General features: G+C 48.7%; 1 protein-coding gene across 3 annotated transcripts in view; it reads right to left on the minus strand.

Moving 5' to 3' along the window:
- Positions 1-1305: 1305 nt before the first annotated feature.
- LOC109320681 (potassium channel subfamily K member 16-like) overlaps positions 1306-22467 on the minus strand; it is a 27005-nt gene continuing 5843 nt past the window's right edge. Inside the window, exons 2-7 of one of the 3 annotated variants that reach the window (XM_019550905.1) lie at positions 19136-19336; positions 13599-13719; positions 10204-10370; positions 9224-9392; positions 3557-3638; positions 1306-2380 (exon numbers count right to left, since the gene is read on the minus strand). In XM_019550905.1, the coding sequence (XP_019406450.1) occupies positions 2197-2380; positions 3557-3638; positions 9224-9392; positions 10204-10370; positions 13599-13719; positions 19136-19336 (924 nt within the window). In that variant the 3' untranslated portion in view covers positions 1306-2196. The other 2 variants (XM_019550907.1, XM_019550906.1) reach the window with 2 other exon arrangements.

Here is a 22467-nt window from a genome sequence, read left to right on the forward strand (position 1 = left end):
ACCTTGCCTGTTGCCCTTCCTGCTGCCCTGCCAGCTGGCACCTTCCCCTCCCGGCAACAAGGACCATTGGCTCCCACTGCAGAGCCAGCAATTTTTTTTTATTAAGTTTTTGTTGTTGTCGTTGCTGTTGATTTTGAGGATTTTGCAGTTTCTGCAAAATCTTTAAAACCACAAATTGAGGAGGTGCCTAAAGATGGGCATTTGCAACAGCAACCAGTTAGATTCCTTGGGTGCTGCGATCCCTCCGTGACAGAAACACCAGCTGGAGAGAGGGAGAAAAACAGTACGACATTCAGGCACCCTTGGAGGAAGAGCAGGACTTTAATTTATAAGGTGAAAGAAGAAGGTGGCAAGGTCCATCTCTGGTCTGGTCTATACCCACTCTTTGAACCAGTTAAATGCTCTTGGTTGGGTGTGTGATTTTTTTTAAAATCAAAATAGTTATATCGGTACAGCCTGCCACGTGGATCCAGTTATGGTGCATTCTTCCTATGTGGCTCATTTCTCTTCCCATATGGGCATAGGGTTTAGTTAAAGGCATAAAAGGTGCATGTGCATGTTGATAAGCCCCTGGAGAAGCCAGAGAACCAGCTGGGAGCTCCCAAAAGCTTGAGGTCCACGGGTCCCAATCAGCTCTTCCACCCTATGACTTGTTTAGCTCCTCTGAACAAAAGCGTCCAAAAGGTTTTGCTTCCATTGAAAAAAATTCTGACCCCATGACATCCCAAGCTCCTGACACAGCCTCTTTGCTCATGGACTTTATTCTGAGGTTTTCCCTTGTTTCCAAACCAGGAGCATCACACAGTGGGCTTGCCTGTGCTGCAGAGTTTGGTTTGGCGCTACATCTGCAAGTCCCAGGCTACAGACCCCTGAAGGAAGATGTGACGCCACTTCTCTTGACAAAAATGGAACAAGCTGTGTCGGCTGCGTGCGTGTGAGCAGGCTGGGCATTCGAAAGCACGAGGAATCTGCATTTTTGGAAGCATGACAGATTTAGCCAAACGTAAAGCTGCCCTTCTTGGCGCAGAGCTGAATTGTTCTGAGGTGCTGCATCATGTGTCCAGACCTGTTTTAAATCAGGAAAAGCTGGACCTGCCTCAGGGTCACATGCCCAGAGCTCAGATCATACTGCAGAGGAGCCCCAGTCATCTTATGCCTGCTCCCTAAATGGAGGAAGCGATACTTGTCGTTCTCTACTTGTGGAGCTCAAGGCCCCCATCATTACACTCAAGGCACCCCTTGGAAAATGCCAGCTCTTCGCTTTTACCTGTTTTTGGACTACAGAAAAATATTAGAGCAATGCTTCTTTTGCAAAGACCTCAGACAGGCCACAATGGGGCAGCCTGGTTTTAACACCAGGGATTCCTGTTTGAAATCCCTGGATTTATCCTGTGAATCTCAGAGCTAACACTGCCAGGCACGCCACGGCACTCTTGAAAAAATCTCAAGGCACCCCCAGGGCGCCACAACTCCCTGGTAGAGAATCACGTTTTTGTACCAACAGAAGTCCTTATGGACCTATACGAGTGTGTCTGCACTGGGATTTGTGTTGACCTTTCTCCATGGGCCGGGGACTGAATCTTCATGCTCCCAGCTGATGTAGCCAGACCGGCCCGATTTTGCTATGCAGCTCAAACCAGACTGTGTAGCAGGCTGAACTCGGCTCTCAGGGACAGGGTGAGCTGTACTAGACCATCCCCCCCTCTCCACCCTACTGCAGCCACACAGGAATGAAGGGAAAAGTGTGGCTTTTGTAACTACTTTTCAGGACTGCCTCATCCTGCCCTTTGCAGGACCTCTGCTATTTCTGCCCTTTATTTCTCTTTCTTTCCCATCCTCACATCTCACTTCCTCTCTCTTCCCTCTTTGTCTTTCTCCTCTATTCTTCCCTCCCACTTCTGGCTGCAGACCCTGCTCATCCCCCTCTCAGAGGTATAGCTGCTCCCTGCTTCCTTCCTTCAGATGCTGAAACCCATGGAAATAAAATGGCTTAATGTCAATAACTGAAGCCATCATTGGGCTACAGGTAAGATCTAGCCCAGACCATTGACTCTGCTGTTGGTTTTCAGGTTTGGGAAGACAAGGCACTGACATTGGCAGCACATGTGGAAGGTTGTTTTCCAGCCAGAGAGGTAGAAAGGTAATTAAGGCAATAGCTGAGATGGCACAGACAATGAATGCGTCAAGCTAGGGCCACTATACAGGTGGGGTGGGTGACTTTTTCACTGGAAAATGCTTTGATCTATGCAAAAGTGTCTTTCTCTGGCGAGAAACTGAACCAGTGGCTGAGTCAGCATTGCAAGGACCTAATCCAAAGGCCTTCAGCTTGGCTTGAAATGGGAGAAAGCAGAGCATGCTGTTTTCCAACCAGACCTCTGCTTTTTACACCCCTGCTTATCCCACGCTCTCTCTTGGTCCTGATCGGAGCGTCCGTCTTGCCATTCTGCCGCGCATCTTCCTTCGCCTGCCGGCCGATTATGGCTGTCATACTCTGGGAATGATGTATACCTGTTAGAGGCAAGGAGTTTTGTGCGGGGTGATATTTCTTATTGGAGCAACTGCATGGCTGGGGTAAAGTTAGACAAGTTTTTAAATTCAAGGCAGAACTGATGAAGAATGCCTTGCATTCAAAAGCTCACCTAGCTTTATCCCAACTGTGAAGCTGGTCCAGGCAAAGGTCTCAGTTCCCCAAATCCTCCCTTCTCATATAATTCCTGGACCATCCGTCCTGGCTGCACGTCTCTCCGACACTACCTGACCGGGAAGACTGGTGCGTCGGTTCTGCAGCGATGCCACTAGGTGGTGGTGTTCCCCACGGTGGTTGCCTTCGTGTAAGCCTCCAGGGCAACTATCTTTATTATGCATTATTAGCTGGGGGGGGGCAGAGTGAGCATCATTATTACCCCCCGGCTTGTGCTGCGCTGGCCGTGCCTGCACCGTTTCCAGGGCACTCCCAGAAGCCCCAGTCTCGAGGCCCTGCCGCCTCCCCATGCCCGCTCTGCATCTGCCAGACCCAGAAATGAGGCAGTGAAGCCGCTTGGAGGGCGTCCCTTGCTGCTGCTCTTCGGGGAGTGCCCTCAAGGGGGTGGCCCCTGCCCCCCTTCCAGGTTGGACACCTGTGGAGTGGGAGCAGGGGGGCAGGACGGGCTTGAAAATGGGGCTCTCGGGGCTCCAGAGAAGCCATACAGACATGCCCATTAGAGCCACAGCAGAGGAAGGCTACCCGTCTGTGGGAGAAATGATATTCCCATAGGGATTCCTCCTTTCAGTCTAGTCCTTATAACGCTGGAGCAGCAACTCTTCAATCCAATCTCAATCTGACCTTACAACATTTTGCTCTAAGGAAAACATATTTTTCTCTAGCTTCGCCTCTTCCCAGTCTCATGCATCTCCTCCAGAGCCCAGCGACAAGGGTCCTTCGTCTGGGAGTCCAGCAGGCTGGTAGTTTTTTAGGGTCTCCTCATTCTCTTTACCTGCCTTTCCTATTTTATGGAGATCCTTGGCGATTTTCTTTTCCGTGTCTCCTAAGAGCATTGTCAATAAATTAAACAGGAGGGCAATCCAAGCCAGGCCAAAGATGATCCAAATGGCCACAAAAGGTCGGTAGTAGGGAAAATAGTCCCTTTCAGGCTGCTTACCTAAAGGCAAGGAGGAAAAACAGGAGAGAGTTAACAAAGCAGCTGAATGTGGTTTGCCTGAATACAGTGGATTGAGCTATCCTATTGATCAGGACATTTCATGTTGAATACACAGAAGGCATTGCTTATAATATAGCTTGCTGCTTCATGGAAATACAGAATAATAGAAAATGAGGGCTGGAAGGGAACCTCAGGGGGTCATCTTCCAACCCCTGGTCAAAGCAGGACCGTCCCCAACCATATCATCCCAGCCAAGGTTTTGTCTAGCTGGGTCTTAAAAACGTCTAAGAATGTAGCTTCTTCCACCCCTCCGGGTAACCTGCCCCAGTGCTTCACCACCCTCCTAGCGAGAAACTTTTTCCTAATATCTAACCTAAACCTCCCCTTGCTGCAGCTTGAGCCCATTGCTCCTTGTTCTGTCACCTGCCACCACTGAGAAGAGTCCAGCTCCAGCCTCTTTGGAGCTACCCTTTGGGCACTCATTGCTATGCTCTCAAAAGAAGAAATGATTTATTACATCAAAGTGCAGGAAACTAGTCTGGAAAACACAATCATTTGTGGTGCCATCATTGTAGCATATTATATTAGCACTAAGACGAGGATGCATTTCAGTTGCAACCAGAATGCAGTGGACAGGTGCATTTGAAAAGGCCACTTGGAGAACACTTACCAGTTAAATTATAAGAGCTCCAAACATTTGCCTAATGAAGCATGATTGTGACCTGATAAATACCTATCTTAAATAGCAGACAACTTTGGCCATACGAGAGAAACTTATGGTTTGTTGTTACTTCTTAAAAGCTTCAAGGCTTACCCCAGTAAGGAAATTTATTTTAAGGAAATAAATTAAATGAAGACAATGGCTGAAAACTCTCTGCCACATACTGACTGCACTGCTTCCTGCATTTGAAACCACTGGACCGAGGTGTATTTCATGTAGTCCAAACCTTTTAGTATCACTAGGAGCTGTACACCTGGTTGTCTATCCAGGTCATTTAATGTGGGTCTTCAGATGTAAAGCAATGCTCCAGCCAAGTTTTAAAAGCTGAGCCCCTGCTGCATTGAATCCCATGTAACCTTAATTGTATAATACATCTCTGAAAGCTCACTGAAATGTTAACTTCTGCTTGACTGGGGCAGAGCGTTGCCATGTCAGGCATATAATCTGCCAAATAACAGGTCTGGCCTTTGCAAATGTGACTGTGCAGTGAGCACTGCCAATAAAAATGTATTTAGGTTCCTTTAAACCTGTGGTCAGGACTGACCTGCCTTGGTATCAGATCCACTGCTATTTACTGCTTGCTTGCAGCACTAATTATAACGACTCAGTTTTTCCTAGTGATTTTGCTATACAGATGACTTTCTTTTGGTTCTAATATGGCCCCACAAACAATGAAAGCAGAGAAATCATGAGCAAATCTGCCTTACTATTATTGCCCCGTGCTCACAAGTTGTATTTCAGTTACAATCTGGATGTCTGCTTGCAAGCATCGTTTCAAGCAGTGGTAAAGGTTCCCTCTGAAGACTGAAGTTTGCAGTGAGGCACGCAGCTGAGATGTTTCTCATGGCTAATCCATCGCAGGTAGAACAGGGCATACGTACAGCAGGAGATAGTGGGATGGAAGCTGCAGTGCCCATGGAGCAGCTCTTAAGACTGATGTGGTGACACTGCCCAGAAGGAGCAGGGCTGCTGGGCCTGTTTCTGATGGGGCGGTGTTAGCAAAGGAGCTGCAAGAACAGCCACGAAGCAGTTGGAGGGCTGAGAAGAGCCCGTTTCTTCCCTGGGCCCTGGGAATTTCTAGGTTCAGTAGCTCAAGGTGAGAGCCAGGATTAGGACTTGGGCTGTGTTAGCAAAACAAATCGGAGTCACTGCTTCAGAAGAGGTTTCTGGGGGCTGTGGGCTGGGGGTAGATTTCCCCCTGGTGCAAACAGCCCATCCAAAATCTTTGCACCGCTCAACTGCTTCAAATAAAGCTCAAGTGGTGCTTTCTGTAAGGCTTCCTTCCTTGACAGGGAAGAAATGCCACCCTAAATACATATTTATACATATTTTACATATACCTAATACATATTTACAATACATCCCGAACCCACTGCTGTCAGCCTGGCAGCTGATTCCTGGGCTGTCTCCCATCACAGAAAAGGGTGATGCTCTGACTGCTGCGACACAACAACTGCAAACCATGTTTTAGCCAATACGGCTGTGGCGTGCAAGTGAGCTCAAGCAAATGATATTCTAATTGTTTTTTCTAGATCTGGCCACGTACAGCAATGCAAATCATTTAATCATCTAACACGCCTTAGTCAGGGCAGCCTGGGTTGTATTTCAACTGGAATAAGTGCTATAACGTCGAGCTGGTATGAGGTTTGATTCCTGTGATTTTGCTACTGCTGTATCGCGCAGGAACAATGTCTCCACAGTGGCCAGCCACAGCCTCCTGAGGGTGACAACAATAGAGGGCAGGGAATTCTGCATCAGTATTGCTGCCCAAGTGTGTTAACAGCACGGTGTGTCAACACATGTCGACAGCACTGTTCACACCTTGTTTTGGATGTCATTTGCTGCAGTTATTTTAACGCAACCATTTAATTTAGATGGGAGGAGAAGACATCTGTGCTAATTGTGTCGTTGTCTCTGTCTCTCTGCACTTCACCCCGCAAGGTTTTGCATGTCTCCCATCCCTGGTGTCTTTATGTCAGCAATCATTAAGCTGCACAGAGAATCGAGCCCATAAAACCTATAGGCAGTTGATCAGGGGTTTTCCCTCCCCTGGTGAGTTGTTGGAGTTGGGATTTTAACACCTTCCTTGGAAGTAACAGAGGTTGCACATGGCTGGAGAGAGAGTAGAAACTGAGCAAGGTGGACCCATGCTCTGAGTCCGTGTGGAGAATCCCCTCAGGTGCCTGGTTGCTGTCTTCCTTTTCTGTTCAGGATCCTACTGTCACTAGAACTGGGATCAAGAAGGAATTTCCCCCCAGGTCACAGGGGTTGGGACCTGAGAGAGACTTCACCTTGCTCTGTGGAGTGGAGTGGAGTTCACCTGTAAGGATCCTCAGGATGTATCTCATCGGGTCAATTCCCTGCCTTTGCTGGGGTCACCGGTATTGATGGCATCTTGGTCTCTCCAGCTCCAACTCTTGCAGACATTTTAGTTTTTGAGGACTGAAATATTTAATCTAACAAAAGCATTTAGGATTAATGGGGAGTACTTGAGTGAAATGTAATGGCCCGTAATCTACAGTGCTCTTCGTCTAAGTGCCTAGCCTTCGCTGCAGTATGCGCTCACCTTGACTTACAGTTAACAGTGCTCGTAACTTCAGAAGCAGCCCCCGCTAAGTGTTTCGCACCTCATTCGGGCTTACTGCCCTGTTTCTCGAGCACCCCGTTCCTCTAACAGCAGCCTTGAAACTGAGCACTTCTCCTCGGTTTCACCGGTTCAGTTAAGGATTATGTTACAAAGCAGAGGGCGGGCTGAAGAGTTTATGCATATAATTGAGGTGCAGATAGCCAATGACTGTGACAACAGTAAGCACTAGGTCAAAAAAAGGGGTCGTGTTACACATTTAAGTGAATTACAAACTTATCCAATGGCCTTAAATCCTATGAAACTACATGTGAGAACAAATGGTGTTTCAATGTTCCAGTCTAACTTCTTTCTCTCTTGGCATGACTTACTGTATTTGCTTGAATCTAATCTTGGATGTGCCCCTTCCACCAGGACAGGGGAAAAAGCCCCTCATCTTAGCTTCGTGTACGAAGGGGAGGTGGGGCAGCGGGGGCAGAAGGCAGGTGGCTGCTGTGGCCGGGTCAGGGCCAGAGTCAGAGCCACGCCAGCTTCCTGCCCTCCCACCCCTTATTGTCAGGTGCAGCTTGGCTTCGGCTCAGGATGGGTTTCCTTCCAGGCATGCAGCATGTGCAAACTCTGTCCTCTTCCCAGTCAGTCAGCAAGTGCCAACACAGTTGCATGGCCCAGCAAGGGCTGAGCTTCCATGTGCTGTACTCTTGGGAGGGAACAGAGATCAAGCAACATCTGACGGTAAGTGGGGTGCAGGGAGAGGGAAGAGGCAGAGACTGGGGAGTAAGCCAGTGCTTTGCCTGTTGTAGCAGTGGGGAGAAGGAATTTCAGACAACCTTCTGATAATTAGATTCTATACCTAGAAAATTCTAACAAATTGGTAAATTTTGCATATATAGAATCTAATTATTGGGGGGGTTGTCTTAAATTCAGGTCATCTTAGATTCAAGTAAATATGGTAAGTCATTGTGGAAAAGCTGAATCATCAGCCCTAGAGACTGGGACATCCTGTTCATTCACAAAAGAGGTAAAGTGCAGGCAATGTCTGTACAAATTCACTTATGTCATCCTACCAGCGTGTCTCAGCCTGGTCTAGGGAGAATCCTCCCATGGTCCTCCCAGTCTCCACAGCCTTCCCTTCTTGGTCTTTCTGCTGAGCTAAAGGGTCTCTTGGGAGGAGCTGTTTTTCTGTGGCGGACGCCTGTCCACTGGCACCTGGAATGAGGCCTCTAGACTAAGTGCACTTAAGCCACTGATATTATAAATTCCAGTTCCAGTGTGGCTTGCTTTTCCTTCTCATGAGAGAGGATGTTTTGGTTTGCAAGGCACTGGCACGACAAGTATTCCAGAGGATCCTTTAATGTCTACAAAATCCAGATATTTGATCACTTTTGCTGACAATGGTTTGGACTCTAGAGTCTATTATGAGTTCTTTCAGGGGTTCATTACAGCAGCAAAAAGAAAATATTTTGGTGAGGCAAATATCTGAAACTCAGAGATTCCTGAACCGTATGTTTAGGAGGAACCTCAAGAGTCAGCTACTCCAGTCCCCAAGAACTTGGTGCTTCAGCCATAATTCGGTGCTAGTTGAGCTCAAAGTTGACCCCCCAAAAATATCAGATAGGAGGATGGTTAATGTGTAGCCATCCTGCGTGTTTGTAGAATGATTCTTCTTAGCTAGGATGGTTTTTTACATGGTTTAACTTCAGGAGAGCACCTGTGTGCTGTCTGTGAAACTCTGCTGATGCATAAGGAATGAAAGGAGATCATGTCTATGGTGACTCATGAGTATCATTCTCTATTTACAGTGGAACAATACATATGCGCTCACCCCTCCCAAAAAAGTTTTTCCATTGCTCACTCTTCAGGATAGACTGGGGTTCTTAAAGGCATTGCGTTAAAATGATGTCTGTTAAAACAAGCCCAATTATGTCTTTATTGTATGTTATGAATCACACAGCTCGGGAGATCAAAGCAGATAGGTCCATAGACCTTTGTAAGAAGGAGACTCCCAATTCTCCCCTTGCATTCTCCCACTTTCCAGACTTCCTGTCCCACCAAATATAGTTTCCCTCTTTGCAAAGCACCAAGTTTCATGGGACCCACTCTGAGCTACTCCCCTGGATCTGAGACCTACTGGGAGCAGTATGGGAACTAGGAATTGCAAAACCCAGGGAAAGAAACACAGTTTCATATTGCACTTTATTCATGCTTTGCCTGATGTAGTCCCAGTTGTCCTCACACGAGTAACTCTGCCAGCTGTAATTCAGAAAGAAGAGGCACCCTTACCTACTACATAGTCTCCAAAGCCGATGGTGCTTAGGGTGATGAATGTAAAATATATTCCTTCGCTGTATGACCAGCCTTCCGTGATCTGGAAGACGAGCGATGGCAAACACAGGAACACTAGAATTCCCATCACCAGGAAGAACAGAAGGGTCAGAAATTTGGTCTTCTTCTGAAAAATAAACCAAATCCCATTTCAATCCAGTCAGGCCCAAGGGCAAGCCATGCACAATACAGGTGTCCTAGATGAGGAACTGGAGAGGACCTTTTCCTAGGGGCACAGGAGGCAGAGCTTGATCCATAAGTTATGACTGTGCTAGGAAGGGCCGCTGCAATGTCTTAAGGCAGCCAAGCCTCCTGGTATGGCCACAGCTCCATCAGGAGAAGGTTTTCTGCCCATGCAGTTAAACTAGCTCTGCTGTAGGACAGAAATGTTGCCATCAGAAGACACCTTCTTCTGGTAGAGCTGTGTGGATTTTGCTGGCTATGGTTTCATGCGTGTGATGCTGGCAGACAAGGGTCTAGTCATGCAGAGAGTTGGATGATGTCTCCCATAATGAACTGTGGCTCAACTCTCTGCTAAGGAGGGTGTGCGCACCATGCTAGAGACCCTGGGAAATGATCAGCCGTGACAGCCCCAGCCCCAGGAAACCCATCCCTGGGCTAAAATGGGTTACATCTTGTGGGGTGGCGGGGGGAGTTGGAGAGAAGTCGGCTCCCTGCCTTGAACAAGGAGAGCCAGTTCATGGGGAGGGAGCTAGTTTGTATAATGGGACCAAAATGAGTCGTGCGCCTATCGTGATCCCTCCCGTATTTTCCTCGTCTGTTTATTTCCGGTCCCTGCCTTTGTCTTGTCTCTGTTGACAGCCAGGTCTCCAGAGCAGGGGTCCTCTCCTCGTACGCATTCGTAAAGTCATGCCTCGTGCTTGGGAAGTCCCACCCGTCAGCACACAAACAAGCCTGGAATACATGAAGTGGATTACCTTTTTCATTCCCTTCTCGTACAGGCATTTCCCCAGCCTTTTACACAGCAGCGAAAGTATCTTGCCCACACGGTGCAGAAATACAATATTCAAGGGGATTCCAAACAAAGCAAAGAAGACACAGAAGAGCTGGCCACCGGCAGTTTTGGGACACAGCGTGCCATAACCTATTGGAGGGCAAAAGGATTCTAGGGATCATGTCCAAAACCTTGGTACCTGTGCTTCTAATCAAGTTGAACCAGTGTGCGCGTTCACAGCATTAACAGATCAAGAGCGTTTCTAGTGCTCACTAGACCTCCACCCACTCTTCCCTATCAAAGCAAGCAAACTGATTAAATGACCCACTCAGCAGCAGGGTTTGGAGAGTGCTGGGTTAGGCTCCAGTCTGGCCTCCAGGTGAACTTAAAGTAGAAACTTAAGTCAGGACATTCAAACAGGCTAGAAATGTGTGAGTGGACACAGCATGAAAAGACAGAAACCAGAAGTCTGGGGCCGAGGAAGACGTCACGTCGGAAGTTTCGACGGTTTGGCGCTGATAAGCTCCATTCTTGCGTATTAATGCACATCGGATTTCTTGCCCCTTCAGTATTACAGTGCAGCACGTTACAGGTCCCAGAGCTTCTAAGGGCCTGGATTTGGGGTCACACGTGGAAATAGTCACCCAAATTGTTCTCTATTTACAGACTAAAATGCTACATACATTTCCACAATGTCCTATGGCTTGTTATTGATACCTCTGGAATCCCGACCGTTTCCAAAAGTTGAGACTAGCATACATCACTTTATAATAGGTCCCTTCATCCCAAGGAGCTCTAAAGTTTTCTATAAACGTGCCTGTATCCACATGTCAGTTCACCCTCCCTGAGACGTAGCCACCTTTTATCTACCTGCTCGCAGGGGAGCCTGGAAGGAGCCAGAAAGTGGATGCTGGCCCCAACTCCACCATTAATATGCAACTGCAAAAAGCCCCCCATGGATCTGTGGTTGTTATAAATGCTCAGGACTTCATCTTTAGGTTTCACCAAAAGCAGTTCATCCCAAGAGTCCAGCTTCCCTTAGTGTTGTGGTGCAGTCTTGGCTTAATACAAGCCTGTCATCCGTTGAGCGCGCAACACCGTATCCTATTGCACCCTGGGTTTTTTTTGGAGGTCTCTTAGTAAAGTGTTCTCCAAAGCGATGGGCCAGATACAGACTGGCCAACAGGCACCAAGACAGATTTTGAGAAAAACTGAAGTGACTAAGTTGCCAAAAGGTCCCTGCTGCCATGGTGGTGGCTTTTTCTATTTTTATCCCATGCCTGTCTAATGTAATGCATATGGATGGTCCTGGGAACCCAGGCCTTCCCATCCCGGAGGCCCAAACCACTAGGCAGCAGAGTCAGGCTGCGCTTGCTTGCTGGCCACGTGGCTCCACGGTTCATGCATTCTTGGCTGCCCAGGGGGCAGCTTTAGCTGAAAGGCCTCCCCTGCGACTAGGCTTGCCCATAGCCTGCTGGGCAGGGCAGTCTTTTGAGAAAGAAGGATCTGCACAGCCAACAGGACTCTGCCGGCTGGGGTAATTGCAGTTCTGTCAGCAAAACTTTGCTTCTTACTGGCATGACTTCTTGTGCTTGGGAGAGGATGCAGTATTGCAATACTTGCGCAGCAGGGGTGGATCCAGAGCGGGTGCAGTGGTGAAGCTTTGGCCCCTTTCTCGCCACATGGTAGGAACAGCAGCCAGGGACTTGCTTAAGTCCCCAAAGAAGGTAATAATCCCCCAGTCCCCTTCTGTGCTCAGAAGCACGTCCCCTCCCCTCTCTGTGTCTCTCCCCTGCCTACTGCTGCCTGCCTACTGCTGCCACCGCGTCCACTGTCCCAGGGGAAGGGGAGCACCTGTCCCGCTCCAGGCTCAGCCTGGAACAGCACCAGCGATAGCGGGTGGGTTCCTCCTTTCTGCCTGGTCTTCCCAGGTACTCCCTGCCAGCCCAGGAGCAAGCACAGGGAAGGGGGGCCCCCCACCTGCTGCCCAGCCCCCATGAAGCCCACCTAGGGCTGGCCAGGAGCTTCCCTTGTCCCCAGGAGAATGGGGACAGCTTCAGCGGCAGGTGAGCTGTGGGGAGAGGAGGGAGGGGACGTGCCTCTGAGCAGAGAGGGGAAGGGGGACGAATTCTTACCTGCTTTGGGGACTTTCAAAAATCCCCAGTTGCTGATCCCACAGTGCAGTCTGCTTTCCTCGAGGGCCCCGAGGAGCCTGGGTGAAGCCAACTCTGCAATGCCAGTTGCTGCTTCCACATCCCCCTCTTCAAAATCCTGGGTCCACTTCTGCATCCATGATACAGCTTCGCCAGGTGAGCTGTGTCCGTGCCAGGAGTCCTGTGCTGGTCGGCCTGTACCATTTTTGCATTCGCCGGCCAGACAAAACCCTGGCCTTGGTCTGCCCCTGTTGAGCTCGCGAGATCTGATGGGATCGCAGCCGGGAGTGCAGTGGCTGCCAGGAATAAGCACTTTAATAAGAACAAACCAGCAGTACGTGGGGTCAGCGTCCTTCTCTGGTCTGAGGCCCAGACTGAGGAGGCAACCACACTCTAATAGTGCAGCCTGAGTCCCCTTGACCATAGCTGAGCCTGAAACCCACCTCACCTGTGTTTGGTGAATTAAGGGTGGATCCACATGCAAAAGTGAATCACTTTAATTCTTTCAGTATAATTGCAGCAATGCACAGTATCCCAGGGGCCCTCCCCTGGGCTGCGTGAACTATTCTGGCTTACAGTAAAAGGGCTTTGTGGGTTCCTTGGAGACCCTTAGGCCACATGTTATTCCGGATGCCTGTTTGCTTCTTGTTGGAAATCTGCAGCCTTGGTCTGCGGCCGTTTCCAGCACCGCCCGGCGCTTCAGTGAGTAGTGAAAAGTGCTGGCATTCGCTTTGGCCCCTCTTCCGTTTCTTTCCACTGGTAGCAGAAGGAGTTGTGAGTAGGCTAATCTAATCCATGCACCGTCCATGTGCATATCGGTGCTATGACCTTGACGGCCCAGCTGAATTCAGCTGTTTCCTATCATTCTTTTATGCTTTGCAGCAGTTACAGAAATGATTTACAGCTTGTTTGACCTTGGAATGAAAACCAAGGGAAGTCAAGTCTTTCTCTGACCCGCCCCTAACCACTCAGCCAAGATTTTAAGAGAGGACTCCACGGCTAGTAAAAGTGGCAGAGTGGGAGACTGAGCTATGCAAGACCATTGGTATTTTTCAAACCCAAGCAGTACATAAAGCAGCTGTGAGGCCTCAAGATCAAGGCAGTCACTGCCTTTCGCTCGGGCCCACGAACATGTGTAGTTGATCTCCTTTAAAGCGCAATCACTTAAGGCTATAAAAAGAAAATAAGGCAGAAGGGGGTGAGCCTCCCTGCCCCGCCAGCCTACCTATTGTGGAGACCACTGAGCCCACGAAGAAGAAGGAGTTGCTGAAATCCCAGTTGCTCTGTTCAACCTGCGATTCGTTCCTTATGGGATAGACTCCCTTCTGAATGGCTTTGGTCAGGTTCTGCAATGGAAAGGGAGGTCTGGTTCGACTGTGCCTCCTTTCTCAGCGCCCCCGGCGGTAGGACGGAGGAACCGGCCTCTGTCCCACAAGTGCCCCAGGGCAAGGGCACGTAGGCACTTTGCATGGCTGTGCTGCCAAGTCAGTGCTATCAGCCGTTCTGCCTCCATCAGGGGCAGGGTGGGGAGTCGCAGGCTTGTTAGGAGCCAGTCCTCACTCCAGGTGCCGTATCCCTGCCAGGCGAGGGTCAGTGGGTGCTGGAATGGATTTCACGGGAGCTGGTTTCTTTAGCACTAAATAAGACCTTGTATTATTTTTTTGTTTCCCTACATTGATTGAGACATGAGGAATACACCAGGGCAGCTCACCTCCCTGTCCATTAACTTGCCCGCGTGGGTATTTTCTGAGTGTTGCTTGTGTCGGTTGCTTGCTCCTTGCCTCTCGTACCATATTTTCTCACATACAACTCATGTTTTCCCCCCAGAAATGAGCTGCTGCAAATTGCAGGGTTCTTACAGCTGAACAATGGAAAACTGGACCTCCCAAACTGCTGGGGTTCAAATACCATATGTTCTTGCATACAATACCCTCCTAGAATAAGATATGCACCTTGTTTTTGAAAGACAGACCGAATTTAAAAAAATGTCTTTCTTCGTACTGATTAACTAAATAGCAGCCCCTAGGGAGCAGGGTCTTCATAAAGTCCTTGTGCACTTTTAAACTTGAATAACATACATTGTAGGTATGGTAGAAACAATCTATAAACGGCAGTTAAAAGCACATTTATTAAAGCTTTAGGACAACTAGAGTACACAATGCTAGATTTCAACATAACCACCATCTATCATGATACAGTGCTCAATCCAGTCTCCCAACTCCTTGAAAACGTTTCGCAGTTGCTCTTGAGTTACTGCACTAATTGCATTAGTGATCCTAGCCCTAAGTCCCACCAAAGAACATGGTTTCAAAGAGTAAACTACACTGTTAACATGTCCCCATAAAAAGAAGTGCAACAGCGACAGGTCAGGTGAACGAGGTAGCCAAGCGACTGGTCCACCTCTGCCTATCCACTTCTCTGGGGAAAAGTCATTTAGGAACTGAAGTACATTAAGAGCGTAGTGGCACGGAGCTTTAACTTATTTAAGAATAAATTCATTATTACTTATGAAGTCTAGCATGGTGTACTCTAGTTGTCCTAAAACTTTCATAAATTTGCTTTTAAATGCCGTTTACAGATTGTTTCTACCATACCTACACCCTAAGTTATTAAAGTTTAGAGGTGCACAAGGACTTTTTGGAGACCTTGTATATGTGAGAAATACAGTAAGAGTAGTTTCTGCTGGTTACTGAGCAAAAGCAAAAGTAAAATCTTCACACACTTCGCAGGGAGTAAAACAATGAATAGGCTCGGCTCCCTGGAGGCTGCTACTTAGTTAATTAGTATGAGGAAAGATCGTTTTTTTATTCAGTCTGTCTTTCAAAAACACAGTGCATATTTTTTATTCTGGGAGGGTGTTGTATGCAAGAACATATGGTATTTGAACCGCAGTAGTTTGGGAGGTCCAGTTTTCCATTGTTCAGCTATCAGAAATGATCCCTAATGTCTGAATTTTTGTATGGCACTGTCTAGCTTCATTTCCTGCATATAGAGGACTGTACAAATGTGAAAGCAACAAAAAAGCTATTCCACTTTCTGCATTTCTCCCCTCTGTGCCAGATGCTACTAGTTCAATATGTATTATGGTCTGTAGCTAGTCTGCCAAATGATAGCAATTAGCAGAACTCTAAGGTAATGAAAATGACTGGCCTGCTACAGGGTTCATTGCTTTGCTTTGGAGACCTTATTGACTTTCAGACTAGAAAAATAGAGGGGAAGAATGTATCGTGAGGGTTTCTCTTGAATGCAGGGCTTCTTGTTAATGAGATCTCTCAGGCTTAATTTACTCATACTGCCTGTAAATGATTCTGCAGATGCACACTATTGTTTTGTGAAGATGAACCTGAGTGCTTTGGGGCTCATCCTGTTCCACCCTTTATGCCTCTTTGTGGCACCTGAGTGTTTAAGGCAGAGGTGTCCAACTCATTGATCCCTGGGGGTCAGATCAGTGGTGCGCGGCCAGCCCTGCCAGCTGGATCAGGCCCACACACCTTTCCCTCCATACACCAGATGCCACACATGCAGTGCCCACTTTAGCAGGTCCAGGACCCATGCTGCACACAGCACCCATGCCAGGGCAGCCTTTGGGGGGGATGGAGGGAGGTATCATGTGCAGTGTGGGTCCTGGACTGGCCAGAATGGGCACTACATGTGCCTTGCTTCTCAGACCAGCTAGGGAAGGTGCTGCATGTAGCACACATCCCAGACTGGCTGGGGCAGGCACCACGTGCAACAAATGTCCCAGACTGGCTGGGGCAAGCCCCATATGCAGAGAGTGGGCAGGACTTTGTTTCTTGTCCCCACACTCAACAGCACCATGGAAGCAGGAGAAGTTTGCCCTTAGGCCAGGGCTGTCAGAGATACAGGCCTGTTTCCATGTGCTGTTGAGTGTGGGACCAAGAAGCAGAGGCCTGCCCACTCTGCATGCAGCAGAGATGGAGAGAAGGTAGCAGAGCTCCCCGAGTGGCTTCACTCCCTCATTTCCAGGTGTGGTGCATGAGGTGGACTGGATAGGTTGCGCTCCTCCAGGGCACTGTGGAGGCGGTACAGACCCACCCAGAGTGTCTCCCTTCTTCCCTATGCCTTCCCGCTTGGGTCCCTGAAAAACCTTTAGCATGTCGACTTCTGGGTCATGCCTTCATCTGTGCCTTAAGTCTCAAGAAAGCGGGGAGGAAGAAAGGCACTTACCCACCTTTTGTCCTGATGGCTTCAGGGACTCAAGCCGGTCTGAATAAGCTCACTCTTAGATATTTAAATGTCACTTGAATACCTAATAGCTGAAATGGGATCTGGGCCACTGAGTCCTTTAAGTGTAAAGGCAGGTTTCCAGATACCAACCCTGAGCCTTTAAATGGCGCATCACAAGAAAGCCGTGCTTGGGTTTGTGAAAAGTCCTCAGCTAATGCAAGGTGACCGGGGGGGGGAGTGAAGAGTATCCTGATCCAGGTTCTGCCATCTCTGAGTTGCCCCAAGACAGAGCTAGAAGAAATGGTGGCTTTATGCCATCGTTGTGGGTCCCTGACACAGCTTCGAGCAGGGGTGGGCAAAATGTGGATATGACCCACCAGGCCATTCTATCTGGCCCGCAGGGCTCCTGCAAAATTTAGAAAATTCATATTTATCTGCCCCTGGCTGCCTGTCATGTGGCCCTCGATGGCTTGCCAAAACTCAGTAAACGGCCCTCCACCTGAAATAATTGCCAACCCCTGGCTTAGAGCAACCTCAAATCTGCTCTAGGTTATGCCTAGCTGCTAATGACCCAGAAGGACAGTTCCAGCAACTCCGGGTTGCCAAAGGATACCTGTGGGTAAACTGTGCTCCGTTCACCCAGCCTCAGTCCTGGGCCAGTTTTGTCTCACTTGGGGATTCACCTTATACAAGGGATATCCAGCTTTATGGCTGCGGTGCACCACCAGAAGGGAGTAGAGCTACTGCTCCATCAGGGAGGCTTGACACTCCTTTGCCAAATCCTGTCCCATGCACTGAGCTCGCTCCTATATGAACCTGTACCCAGGACAGGATACGGCGTCTGGAGTTCTTACTCATGCAATACAATTAGTGAAAGGTTCTCTTAGCCCTTAAAGAAGAAATATTTATTCATAGAGCATGCATACAAAGAGAAACCCAGCAAGCAGGGTGTCTATGCGAACTGATGCCTTTTTTTTTAAGCCCATGGTGGAAATCTCCTACCAGACAGAACAGCTGAAAGGACCACATGAATAAATAGTGTAACTATTCTGACCTCGGTAGGATTATGCCAGTGATGACTTTGACTCCATGGGTGGTAGTAACTTAGAATCCTATTTGAAGGAGAAGGCCAGATTCGGCTCTGTTATGCTGAGGTCAGTGTCTGGATGTTGTATGATGTATGAACCTATGCAAGAAAGGAAGCAATGCCATGTGTTTGAGGGTCTCTGCAACCCTATAAATGTCATTAAGAAATGCACTTGCTAATTGCAACTTGCGCAGAAGGCAACTTTAAGCAGCAAGTTTTCAGAAGCATTTAGTTGTCGCTGGACACGAAGAAAATAGTTCGTCTTTTATTGCAAACTGCCCTAGGGTTTTTTCCTGGGAAGGGTAGCAGATAAATCTAGAGGAATGCCATTGCCTAAATTGGAATTGCCTTGGAAGTGGAAGGGTAACTGCAATCAGACTGTGCCCAAAACACTCGTTGCTGTTCCAGACCCCATTTGCACAGTAATTACAAAGAGAAGCTTGCAGGCTCCATCATTCTTTCCCTGTCCTAAAGCTAAGTAACATGTGCATATTTTAAGATAAAACTGAAAAAGAAGCAGCTGTATCCAGCTGCCCCTGTCCTTTAACAAATGGAGGGAGCAAGGCTGGACATCTGGGACTCAAGCCGGTTCACTGCAGAAGTAGCCTAGATAAATGCCAGAAATGAAATGGGCCAGAAGTGACACACACGGGATAAATTTCTCCAGCTTGATTTCCCACCATCTCTGCTCCCCTGCTCTTGCAGGTGCCCATGAGCATCAGGAGCGACTGAATTCATGCTGTGGTGCTGGCAGAGATTTCTTTCCACTCTCTTAAGCAAGGCGCTATTTTTGCTTCCCCAGTACAGAATCGTGGCTGAAAGGGAGTTAAAAATGAGTGATGTGGAGCATGAATCAGTGATTCCTTTTTTTTCCACAGAGGAGCCCTGCAAGACCCCATCGCGCGGCGAGCAGGGCTGGTACCACCCCTAATGTTCTCATGCAACAGAGCAGATAGAGCTAGGAAAGGGCTTGGATGAGGAGATATCACCTCTGTGCTCGGTTTGCATTCTCATGCCCAGACGCTCCTTCTCCTTGCCCAGACTGCTTGCTCCGTTTGCCAACCGTAATAGGGCAAGTCACCTTGATGGAGATTAGTAGGCGAGGTTATTTTAAGTCAATACGTTTTAGCAGGTGTTTCGAACCTGGTGTATTGTCCCCCAGAAAAGTCCACAAGGGAAGTGAACAGAGACCTGTGAACCTCCTTCTCATGCCAGGACACAAGCGCGCATGTGCATAATCCACTGAGATCCACCTGTCAACCAGCATAAAGCTGGAGCAGCAGGTCTGAGAACTGGGGCATGGGGTTTGCTGGCCGATAGACAATGCTCTGTTGAGCTGATTCACCGATCGACCTGCTCTGTCCATTCAGACTGGACACTGGGCTCCCACGAGGAAAGACGTAGCGACAGCGCAGAACAGGAAACACGCCGGGAGGAAAAAAGAGGCTGGGGGACAATCCCATGTGGTCCCAGCGATACTGTCTTACCTTCACGAACTGCTCCACGTCCCCCACGGTGAGGTGGGTGAAGTTCTCCAGAAAGGCCTGCTTCATTTGGATGACCGCCGTTTTCTCATGCTCCTCGGCATCCCTCTCCAGAGCTTGGAAGACGATGGCCCCCAGGAAGAGGTAGGTGAGGTAGCCAACCACCAGCAAACAAGTCTGGACCTTCCTACTGCACATGGCAGTCTGCAGGCAACAGCGAGGGGGAGATTAGTGGTGTTTGTTGGTCAATGACTCCCAGAAGCCAGCTTCCCTTTTTGTCACAGACAGGAAGCACAGCCCCAGCCCAGCCGCTTGGGTTTTCTCTGGGATCTCATACTAACACAGACCGGGAGCTGTCAGAAACGTTTATGGAGAAATACACTCTCCAGCTCCCTTGGTCAAGTGCTATTAGGGATTTCCTGCCATATGTGAACCTCTGCAGTGCCGAGGTCTCAGGAATGTGGGTCTGGGTGTGGGAAATGATCTGGCGCGAGGCCACCTCCTTTTTCTGAAGTGACTTTTTCCCAAGCAGTTGGGAAACAAGTGAAAACAAGCCCCGCAATAATAGATCAAAGGCTTGCATTCATGCTTGTTCTGGTTGCAACGGCACAGGTTTCACTCCCCCCTCCTCCTCCTCCCTGTGACTGTGAGATGACTTAGTTAGGGATGATCCTGCCTTGAGCAGGGGACTGAAGGAGATGCTCCAACAACAAAGCACATGGCTGAGTCTCTGCAGCGTGCTCTGTCGCCAGAGGGAACAGCCTAGCATTGGGAAGCCCATGTGGCGGATGCGCTGAAACATGCTGGCTGGCAGAGAAAGCTCCTGTCTGTGACAGCAGGCGGCCAAAACACCAGCTCCACAGTCACTCGGAAGTGACACTGGCCTTCGCCACCCAAAGTGCACCACCTCAGAAGTGACACTTCAATGACCTTCACCATCCAAAGTGCAAGGCTCTTTCTTTTGACCTAAAGACACTATAATGCTGCTAAAGACTGGGAGCCATGGCCTTACGGTGCAGCTGGGGAAATTTAGGCTGGAGAGGAGACTGTGTGATCATGCGAGTGATCAGTCATTGGAACAGGCTGCCTAGGGAAGCTGTGGAATCGCCGTCCTTGGACACTTTTGAAAGCGGGTTAGACAGACACTTGGCTGGGATGGTTTAGTCGGGGATGATCCTGCCTTGAGCAGGGGCTGGCCTAGATGACCTTGCGCAGTCCCTTCCAACCCTACTTTCCTGTGATCCTAGTTCTTTAAGTGGCCGCAGTAACTGTCTATTATCTTCTTTGGGCCCGCCACTGGAGCAGTGGTTCTCAACCGTGTAGACTCAAGGCACCCTTCATTAGACTCAAGCTGCCCCTCCGAATATGCCAGCTCTTAGCTCTCACTCATTTTGTGACTACAGAAAAATACCAGAGCAATTCTTTTGCTGCAAAAAAACCCTCAGAAAGATCATGACAGGTCAGAGAGTTTTTACCACTCTTGATTCCCAGTTGAAATCTCTGGGTTTACCTGGTGAATCATGTTTGCATGCCTAATAGTGCTAACCGCAGCACCCTGGTTGAGAATCATTGCATTCAAGGGAGGCAGGGCACATACTCCACATGTGCGTGTCACCTGCTCGGGCCCGCCTTCCTCCCAGCCATCTTTGCTTTGTCTGCACAACAGGCCCAGCAAGATACAGAGCATTCGCTCAGCCAGTTCATTTGACCTGGGGGAGGTCCCCTGCCATCATCAGCCATCATGCCCACAAATGCAACCCCTAACCCTCCTGGAGGTACTGAGCCCCCACCATGGACAGATCTAAGACTTTGAGAAGGGGGTGCAGGCTGTGTGGTGCATCCTCACATATAACACAATGCACATTTTTCTCCAGTTAAAGAGAAACTAGATGCTTTAATGATATAGTAGGGACCTAGCACCACTTTAGTCAGCTTAAGATCAAAGCAAAAACACATATAACTTTATAGGTATGCAACTGATTTGTTGGCTTATACATCAAGTTAAAAAACACAACAAAGTAGGCAAAAAATAGTCCAAAGAAATTGTTTTATTAGTCCTGGAGTCATTATAGTTAAATGTGCATCTTTTATTTGGAAAATCTAGCCTTCTTGAGGACCAGTCATTTCCACACCTGAATTATTATTCATCTGAGTTAATATTATTCATCTCACCTGAGATAAGGTTTTTAATTTAGAGCTAATCACAGTCTGCAGGGCTGTGAAACAAGAGAGAAAGTACCAGGAATGGCTGACAGACAGCAGCATTACAGAAGAAAGACTAGCTTGATTAATGGAACATCAAGATCATTAAAAAGGGGAGAGGGTTATTAAAACTGGTGGAGCGAAGGAAGATTTGGCAGGGATCGGGTAGATTGTAATGAGCCATGAAGTCAATTGATTCACTCAGGATTGCCAAAATAGAAATGCCACTGCACCTCCAAGGCTGTTGGTTTTAAAGTTTGGGTGAAGCAGGAATCAAAGGGAGTGCAACTGCACCACCGCACCCCCTGAATCCACCCCAGGCCCCACCAGTAATGAGCAATTGGGTTGATGACTCCAGAGGCACTGGGAGGTAGGGGGAGGGCAGATAAGCACAAAACATGAGAGGCACAGTAGCTCCACAAGCAAGAGAGAGGAAGTGGAGCCTTGGGTTTCCCACAGATGCTCTATCAGCTGCTCTGACTCTCAGGCACATATACAACCTTGAGTCCCGTTCCTCGCTCTCCTGGTCTCACTGCTGGGTAGCAGCTGCCTGGCTGTTTTGTCCGAGAGAACCACAGCGTGTTCCAGCGCTGCACGTAGACGTCCGGCTGACTCATCGCAGGGCACCTCCAGGCTGGAGGGAGGTCAGTGTGCTAAAGAGCAAGGGAGTCTCTAGTCATGCTCATGCTGTCCCAAGAGCCCAGTGCCTGTGTGTGTCCGCTGTGCTCTGCACCAAAGCACCTGAGTCCCTCAGCCATGCCTTCCACCGGTTAGAGGTCACCTGGTGAGCTCTGTATCTTCTACTAAAAGCATCCCCAAAAGTGCCTCTTCTCACCTCAGGCCCTGTTTTGTTCTAGCTGGGTTCTTCTACCAGTATCTCCTACTCAGCGATGCTCAGGGCGCTGGATTTTCATAGATTTCATAGACATTAGTGCTGGAAGGGACCTCGGAAGATCATCACGGCTCTGATTCAACAAATCGCTCAATACATGCTTAGCTTGAAGCATCTGCCTAGCTCAGGGGTGGGCAAAAATGTGGCCTGGGGGCCGGATGTGGCCCACCAGGCCATTCTATCTGGCCTGCGGAGCCCCTAAAAATTTAGAAAATTTGTATTTATCCATCCCTGGCTGCCT

The sequence above is a fragment of the Crocodylus porosus genome, unplaced genomic scaffold (genome assembly GCF_001723895.1).
Source record: "Crocodylus porosus isolate Cpor-Errol unplaced genomic scaffold, CroPor_comp1, whole genome shotgun sequence".
Taxonomy (NCBI): Eukaryota; Metazoa; Chordata; order Crocodylia; family Crocodylidae; genus Crocodylus; species Crocodylus porosus.